At 42.8% G+C, this 9,232-nt stretch overlaps 1 protein-coding gene across 28 annotated transcripts in view; it reads left to right on the forward strand.

The window, feature by feature from the left end:
- TACC2 (transforming acidic coiled-coil containing protein 2) overlaps positions 1 to 9,232 on the forward strand; it is a 231,758-nt gene that overhangs the window by 110,476 nt on the left and 112,050 nt on the right. For 27 of the 28 annotated variants that reach the window (XR_003094403.1, XR_003094406.1, XR_003094404.1 and 24 more), the window contains one exon: positions 1,422 to 1,562. The exons of the other annotated variant lie outside the window; for it this stretch is intronic. Coding sequence is in view for 22 of the 27 variants with exons in the window: in XM_025205913.1 (XP_025061698.1) it covers positions 1,422 to 1,562 (141 nt within the window). In the remaining 5 variants the exon portion in view is untranslated. The remainder of the gene's footprint in view (positions 1 to 1,421; positions 1,563 to 9,232) is intronic. 28 annotated transcript variants of the gene reach the window in all.

The following is a 9,232-nucleotide window of genomic DNA, read 5'->3' on the forward strand; positions in this document are numbered from 1 at the left end:
TTATCTTTCTACCTACTCAATTGGAAACACTCTTGTCTTGTCCTTTCTGCTTCTCCATTCAGCAGCTTTAATGTGTATTTTGTGGCTGCTACTTTGAAAATGGGCCCAGTTGTGAGCCTGTTAGGCAGCCCTCCAAGGTCTGTCTGAGAGATTCTTCTTTATTGTTACAATTGGGGATTGGACTAGATGACCTCCTGAGGTCCCTTCCAGCCCTACCTTTCTATGAATTGTCATGGAAGCCATTGCATAATTTGTTTAAAACATACGCTTCCACATGAGTTAATGAGTTTGTGGTGGTGAACAGTTGAGTTACCTTCCCTGAGATCAAAATATGCTGTGAGGCCTGCCAAATGCACGTGGGTACCTCTGTGTAACAACTCCTGTGGGTGCAGATGTGGTGAATATTTGTTGGGGGTGTAAATATATATGAGACATATTATTGTCCTCACGGAGTGTTTCATTCTTTTAAGGGATGAAATAGAAAGCACCCTTCCTCCCCCTTCTACATTAGTAAAATACCAACTTGAGAAATACAGACAGCTGGACAGGACGAATGCCACTCTCTCAAATGTTATGTTCAGTGAGACTCTCTGTTAAAAGAGCACATTGTGTGCTGGCCGCTCTGTAAATAAAATAATGATTTTCTGCATTCCTTCCATGTTAGTGCCTGTGATTTGTGACTGACTGCTGGTTTCTCATCTCCTTTGTCCTTTCACTATATACTTCCCTCTGTTTTTTTCATAAAAAATAAAGGCTATGACAAAATTGCAGCTGGAACTTTAACCACCTCCAGTGCTCTTCCGTATGTGGCCAAGAGAGGGCACTCTTCTACTAAACTCCCTTTCTTTGCACCACCCTGACTTCGGATAATGAAAAACACCTTTTCTTATTATATTTACCTACTTCAAAACTCATGATTTTAAATCTGCAACCTATTCTCTACTCATCTCTCTTAGGACACAGCAGTACAGAGGCTGTTGTTAGTATTAAAACAATAGCAACACCACAGTTTCCCTTCATTTTTATATAGCAAGACACTGCAAGATTTCTAGTTCTGCAGTGTAGTGAATAGTTAACATAAGGGAACTTTTTGAATGTGTTTTTATTACTAAAAGGGACATCGCATTAGCTGTCATGTCCGGCTGTTGCTTTATTAGAAAGTTTAATTCAATGTTTGTAATATGCTTTTGGAGTTTGGGGTTGGAGACTTTATCCAGGGAATTTACAAAGCCTTTAGTGACTGTTTGCAGTCATTTATTTATTACTATAGTATCTGTGTGTGAAAACAAAATAGTAAACTCTTAACAATGGGTCTGCCAGCTAATGAGAGTTACAGCAGTTTACAAATGCATTGAAAACATTGTGGCACCAAGTTAAGTTTTACAGGGTTTATTATTTATGATAATCGTGTTGTTTTGCAGCACTTTGGAGCCAGGTAGCTGCAAAGAAGCTGAAAGTGGACTTGCACCTGTCCCTGAGGATGTATCTTTGGCTCCTGCTCCCATTACTGTTGTAGAACCACCTGCTCAAGACAGCGAGGGATTGACAAGGGAAATAAAGAGGTATTGTGTAATGTTGCATTTTATACAACTTGAACATGAAACATCTGTCTCTGGATCCACCCTTGCCTTAGAATATATAATTACTATTAACATGTTGACATATAAATAATTTTGATGGGAGAGTGTCTTGTTGGTTGATTTTGGTCAGAGGTGCCGGACTAGGAACTTCTTTTGCTCAGATATGTATTATTCACAAGGGCCAGAAGAGGGAGCTTGGACTGCACTGGTTGTTACCATTCGGGTGTTCCTTATGCTTTTATTTTTATTAGTAAAGTCAATTGTCAGGCCAGATTTTTCTCTCTTGAATCTGCGTTCCTTATAAAACTGTGTAACTTCAGGCTCAGGACAGGATGATTGTTTTCCTCAATATCGTTTCTCCTGATGCATTCTAGCTGCTGTTTGTGGAGGAGGTTTAGCTTGACGTGCAGGTAAAAACCTGATGTCAGTTTCATAGAAAAAAATACCATTTATTACCATTTCCATGTGAAAATTGCTCCCAACCTGACCAAATTAATTCATGTCAGCTCTGCTACAATGTTTGACAGACGGTGTAGGGATTTTTTTTCTGGAAAATCCCTCAGCTGATAAAAATGACAGTGTGTAATTGCTGCAATATTCGCACTTCACTGGCAAATGCAGTGGGGGAAAACGAGTCTAAACTAATGCAAAAAAGCTGTTTGCCACCATATAGAAACTTCATCCACAGTATTAATACTCTGAGGTATGTGGATTGTGCATCAGTGAAGTGTCCTCAGAGATGCATAGTCAAGGAGTCAGGAGTTTGCTACTTGTGCTGTGCTTGAAATGGCTGAGTATAAGTGGTGTCATTTTACGTACGTCATGGGCAATTCTTGTTCCTCCTGGTGTGATGCTCACTTCAGGTTTTATCAATGGATTTATTGCATTGCTTTTTGTGTGTGTGGTGATTTCTGTTATTTACCCTCAACTGTTAGCTCGTTGGTTTATTCTCTGTTGATATAGTCTCTAGTGCTTGTATACATGCTTATAATAGCATAAAGACAGAGTGGGCCTGCCATAATACTGTATTGGCCATTTTTCTGATTCTTTTTATGATCCATAAGATCCAAATGGGTGTTTTCTAAGGAAAAGGAAGAAGAGGCTCTCAAGTGAGATTTGCCTGGATAACAGATCTGTAGGCTTTGAGGAGAATTCCCCGAGTGGAGGATGTTGCACTCATTTTGTAAAAATGCAACTATTTCTGTGCTAGGTGGAAACATTTCTTATTGCATTTGTTCCTCAGTTACTGACAGATCAGGTCTCCCAGGACCCGAAGGAATCCTCTGCATGGAGAGAAGTCCTGCTGTTCACCCTGCTCAATTTTAAATATAAACCAGAAAATATGGGCCATTCTGCAAAGGTCACAGATATTTTATCATTATGGAAAGCCTTGGATGAGTTTCAGCTGAAAGTCAACTCTAGTTTTACATTAGATACCATGTGAAAAACAGAGGTTTGCTTACCGTCTCAAATCCAGAAAAAGTGTTGTATGGGTGCTTTAAATTTGGGGTCATCAGAACTAACCCCAGAAAGAGAGAGATTAATTCCTGTAACCTGTAGTTTCATTTAGCCCTAATAATGACTGGAAGGACTATACATAGTTGATGGCAATAATGTATATTCACACAAATAGAAAGCCCTAACACATTATAATAATAAATCTGTTGTATTGTATTAATACAGTTACCAAATCCAGTAAACAAGACAATCTCAGACAAATATGCTGACAAGAATTGTATTTGCACTTTGTAGATAGCAGTCTTGGTATCCATAATATCTTCTGAGTAAAGATAAATACAAATGTATGCTTTCACTGAATATAGGATCCACACTAATGGGAATGGGAATTGGGTATGTGTACTGAGATGAGAATTGTAGTGTTTTCTGTGGAATGGTTGTATAGAGTGAAAAAAATGAAATTCCTGCAACTTGATGCACAGCAAATGTATTTCTATTTGCCACTATAACCAAGCCCATTTTGAACTGTTGAAAAAATTACACTGAAAAATACAGCCAATGAATGTGTATTCTGTTTAGTCACAGGCAAGTCCTGTTAAATCACCCATAGAATTAAGCCATGTTTCAATTCTTGACACATTTATGGCTGGTAACTCAAATAGGAAAGTGTTACCCTTCTACAAAGCTTTTGCCATTCCACTAAATTGGAAGACAGATCCTCAATGCCTTTCAGGCTTGCTTTCAGTTATGATCATTATGATGTTAGATGCATCACAAATGTCACAATTTGATTTAGGATCTGAAATACTGCTAATGAGAATAAATAATTTCTCATTCATAGAAACACCATAGAATCATAGAAAAGTAGGGCTAGAAGGGATCTCAGGAGGTTATCTAGTCCCTATCTGGATCTAGATAGCGCCCTCTATCTAAATCATCTTATACAAGAGCTTGTGTGTATATCAGCTATTCCTCAATATGAGGATGATGTCTTCTGGGAGGCGGGGGAGAGGGATTACTGGTGAGTTTTAAGGTGCCTGAGGAATCCAATCCATGGTCTGCAAGTTTTTCCACAGATATGACAAGCGGTGCCTTGGTGGGGAGAGTGGGGGCACAGCTGTTGGCCAGGGTGTTGTGCCTTTTTCTTTCTCCTCTGCTATTTCTCGGCTTCGTGAGCAAGATGGTTCTCTTCAAAGTGGGTTGTAGCTTGATTACGGTGCAGCACCATTGAGACCTGTTACCAGCCAGCACTTCCCAGTTCGTAGGTTTGATGCCACCCTTTTTAAGATGAGCTTTCAGGATGTCCTCATAGTGCTTCCTCTGTCCTCCGTGGGTCCTCTTATTATGACTAAGTTGAGAGAAGAGGACTTGCTTTGGGAGATGAGCATCAGCCATCCACACACAGTGGCCAGCCCAGCAAAGTTGTTGTTTCATGATCTTTGCCTCAATACTGGTAATGTTAGCTGCAAAGAAGATGCTGGCGTTGGTGCAGTGGTCTTCCCATCTAATGCAAAAGATGATAATTTGTGGGGGAAGGGGGGCAGCTCGTGCTGGGGTAGGCTGATGGTCTTCCCAATGTTAAGGGACCTTGGTCTTCCCAGTGTTAAGGGAGAGTCCCAGACTGTGATAGGCACCTGAGAAAAGGTCAAGGGTGGACTGCAGATCAGTTTCAGTGTCTGTGGGGATAACACAGTCGTCAACATACTGAAGGTTGGTGATGCCAGTCTTAGTAACTTTCGTTTTGCTGTGAAGGCACCACAGGTTGAAAAGCTGACCGTCCATTTGACACTCAACCTCAATTCTGGGAGGAAGGTGGTCACGGATGAGAATCAAAATCACAGCAAGATAGATGGAAAAAAGGGTTGGGGCGATGACAAAGCCCTGCTTAACACTAGTACGGATCGTATATGGGTCTGTCTCTGATCCATTGCAAAGGACTGTGGCAGTCATGCCATCATGGAGTAGCTTGAGGAGGCTGATGAACTTCAGTGGACAATCGAACCTAGCCAGGACCTTCCATAAGTCTTCACGATTGATGGAGTCGAAGGCCTTGGTTAGCACAATGGATACCATAAACAGCTGCTGGTATTGCTCTCCACACTTCTCTTGGATCTGTCTTGCAACAAAATCATGTCAGTGGTACCTCAAGATGGTCTAAAGCCACACTGAGATTCTGGAAGGGCATCTCTGGCCAGGGGGAGGAGGCGATTCAGGAGGATGTGAGTAAGAATCTTCCCGGCAACGGAGAGGAGGGCAATGCCTCCATAGTTCCCACATGCTGACTTGTCCCTCTTTTTAAAGATGGCCACAATGTTGGCATTCTTTAAGTCAGGTGGCATTAAACCACATTTTGATGAGAAGTTGGTGAAATTTTTGCGCTAGTGCTGTTCCACCAGCTTTGAAGACCTCTGCAGAGATGCCATCTGGGCCTGGTGTCTTATTGTTCTTGGTCCGAGTGATGGCACATCAGACTTCCTTGAAGGACGGGGGATCAGCAAGAGGTTCTGTTACTGGGTGTTGAGGGATGGACTCCATTGTGGCAGCTGAGACCTCAGATTCATGGTGGAGTAGAGTCTTGAAGTGCTCCTTTCAGCATTGCTTGATGGATACATTGTCCATGAGAAGATCACAAAGGGGCTGGGCCATTGGAACATGGCCCATGGATGGCTTTTATTTCTTGAAAGAAGCTTCTCATGTCATGTTGGTGAGTGAAACTCTGGATCTCCATGGTCTTCACTTGCCACCACTGGTTCTTGATGTCCTGTAGCCTCCTCTGATCTACAGCTTTGAGCCAGTGGTAAGCCTCTCATTTTTGCTGGTTGGAGGGTTCATATTTACAACTGCAGAGTGTGGCTCTCTTTTGCTGGATATGTGCTAGGATTTCCTCACTGCTCTCATCAAACTAATCTTGGTGACAGTCAGTGGAGTATCCAATTGATTCAATGCATGTCTTGTGAACAATGTTTCTAAGCTTCTCTCAACGTGCCTGAATGTCCTTGATGTCATCAGGTAGGTCAGAGAGTCTCTCAGTAAGGTGTTGCTGAAGAGCCTCACATCTATCTTGGTTTGGAGTGCCTTGATGTTAAATCTCTTCCACGTTGTTTTCAGTTTTTTACGGTGTTGGGGTGCAAGGTGCATGCCCTTGGTTGTTCTGACTAAACGGTGATCTATCCAGCAGTCATCTGCACCTCTCAGGACTTGGGTGTTATGGATATCAGTATAACCACAGGCTCTGACAGTAATATAATCAAGAAAATGCCAGTGATTGGAGCATGGATGTTTCCAAGTGGTCTTATATTTGTCACTGTCTGAAGATGGAATTCATGATGAGCAAGTCATGCTCTGCACATTAGCTGAGGAAGAGGATATCATTGGAGTTGACTTTCCCCACCCCCTCTTTCCCAATGGTGCTACTCCAGAGTTCAGAGAGTCTCCCAACTCTTGCATTGAAGTCACCCATGAGGATGAGCTTGTCTTCCTTGGCAGTGGTAGTCAGGACTGTGTCAAGAGCACAGTAGAATTGTTTCTTATTGACATCTTCATCATCAAGTGTGGGGGCGTATGCACTGATTCCTGTAACATTACTGATTGTTAGTGAGCTTAAGGTGGAGAGTCAAAAGGCATTTGTTAATGCCAACAGGGAGTTACAGATTCATAGATGTTAGGGTCAGAAGGAACCTCAATAGATCATCGAGTCCGACCCCCTGCATAGGCATGAAAGTGTGCTGGGTTCACATGACCCCAGCCAGATGCCTATCTAACCTCCGCTGGAAGACCCCCAGGGTAGGGGAGAGCACCACCTCCCTTGGGAGCACATGCCAGATTTTGGCCACTCTAACTGTGAAGAAGTTCTTCCTAATGTCCAGTCTAAATCTGCTCTCTGCTAGCTTGTGGCCATTATTTCTTGTAATCCCCAGGGGCGCCTTGGTGAATAGAGCCTCACCAATTCCCTTCTGCACCCCGATGATGAACTTATAGGCAGCCACAAAGTCGCCTCTCAACCTTCTCTTGCGGCGACTGAAGAGATCCAGGTGCCCCAGTCTCTCCTCATAGGGCTTGGCCTGCAAGCCCTTAACCATTCGTGTGGCCCTTCTCTGGACCCTCTCCAGGTTATCCACATCCCTCTTGAAGTGTGGCACGCAGAACTGCACGCAGTACTCCAACTGCGGTCTGACCAGTGCCCGATAGAGGGGAAGTATCACCTCCTTGGACCTATTTGTCATGCACCTGCTGATGCACGATAAAGTGCAGTTAGTTTTTCTGATGACTTCGTCACACTGCCGACTCATGTTCATCTTGGAGTCCACTAGGACTCCGAGATCCCTTTCCACTTCTGTGCTGCCGAGCAGGTCATTTCCTAGGCTGTAGGTGTGCTGGACATTTTTCCTCCCTAGGTGCAGCACTTAGCATTTCTCCTTGCAGCTCTGAAAGCTAGCTGACAATCTTATTCTTGATGGCAAAGCCAGTCCCATGAATGCATCTCTTTTTGGTGGCTTTCCTTTCTGAAAAAAGGTGTAGCCACCTCCTCCTCCTTTCAGCTGGCTTTCATTTGTCCAGTGGGTCTTGCTTAGGGCAACAATATAGATGTTATATCTTGAAAGTTCTCTAGCTACTATGGCGAGATCCAAATTATTCCTATGGGTGGTATGACCTTTAACAATGACCTCTACAATAGCACTTTCATATTTTGTCGTTGCCTAAAACAAACCATCAAATTCACGGTTCTTCAGTTCTAAGATGTTTTAAATAACTTCAGCGGCAGGTCTGCTGATGGGCCAAAGATTTGGTCAGTGCACCTAAAGGACTAGGAGCAAATCTGGATTTCCATTGTTTCCATTCCTTCACTGACTCTGTGGTCCTGGATAATTAGAATCCGTTTGGTCTGTGGTGCAAGTTCAAGCAGCTTCAAACTTGATTTAAGGGTGCCTTCCACGGTATTTAAGCTACCCTCTGTCCCTGTCACATTACTAGAGTAGAACAAGGGGAATCTACCTTGCCCACTGTTTCATTGTGAATAAAGCTAACAGGCATGGGCTTCGCTTTAATCCTGTTAAGTACCCACAGCATCATCACGCTGGTAAAGTTAAGCACTATTTCCAGGATCAGTTCAAAGGCTGTGATGATTATCCTAAAGTTACATGTAAGAATAAAAAATCAACAGCCATTTCATTTGGATAACAATGTTTTGTGTCATACACAGTCAGGGCATTATGCAGGTGTTGACTGTTACATTACAGATGCATTACATTTAATGAGTTTTGATGACACTGCAAATGTGAAAGCACGAAACAGACTGGGAGATAAGTTAAAGATACATTACAGGAGAGCTTTTAAACTAAACTTGTCCCTAGCCATGTAACTGAATATATTACTTGCTAGAAAGCCCAAGTGTTGCCCTAGTGATAATCTGATCCTGTTCTTTAAGTGAAATCAGGACTAGGGGGAGAGTTGTTCCCACAATAAAAATAAATTGCATTTAGACTGAGAAAAAACTGATTTTGAGGCCTATAAGTTTCTGTATAGAATACAACCAACCCAAACTACCTGTGTCCCTTATCTGGCTATTAGTGTCTTAACTGGAATGACTCTTGGAGACCCCAGTCCTCAGTGGGCACGTGTGCACAAGATGTTTTACTGCGCAGCAGACTAATTTTCACATTCAAACCATGTGCCTGGGAGCAAAAAAATGGTCTGCATTAATTGCAGATGTAAACACTCCCAGTGTGTCCAGCAGGGATAATATTGAGCATACTTTGCACACCCACTCCCACTAGTTTGTACCAAACTCAGAAATATGTTAGTTAAACTGTTTCAGTAGTGTCCCCAGCAGTTGCTCCAAGGGTTGTGGAGGCTGAGGTCTTCAGAGCAACGGTAAAGGTTTCACTGTTACATTTCTGGATTTGGGGCGTGAAAGCAGAAGCAGGTAGGTAGGGTCATGTCTGCTCAGGATACGCAGGGAACCCAGTGTAGATATATCCATAGGGACCAATGAAGGGACTTGATGAAAAAAGTTAGACAGTCTCACCATGGACTCAGTCCTATATCCATCAAAGACTGTTTATAAAGGACCATGATGTGGATGGTTTGGACTTGATATCTGGGAGTCAAGGTCAGGATCCAGGAACTAAATCCAGGTCAGAAGCCATGGGTATGAACTGGAGATATGAGTCATGTGGTCAGGAGTAGATGGGTTC

The sequence above is a fragment of the Alligator sinensis genome, unplaced genomic scaffold (assembly GCF_000455745.1).
Source record: "Alligator sinensis unplaced genomic scaffold, ASM45574v1 scaffold28_1, whole genome shotgun sequence".
Taxonomy (NCBI): Eukaryota; Metazoa; Chordata; order Crocodylia; family Alligatoridae; genus Alligator; species Alligator sinensis.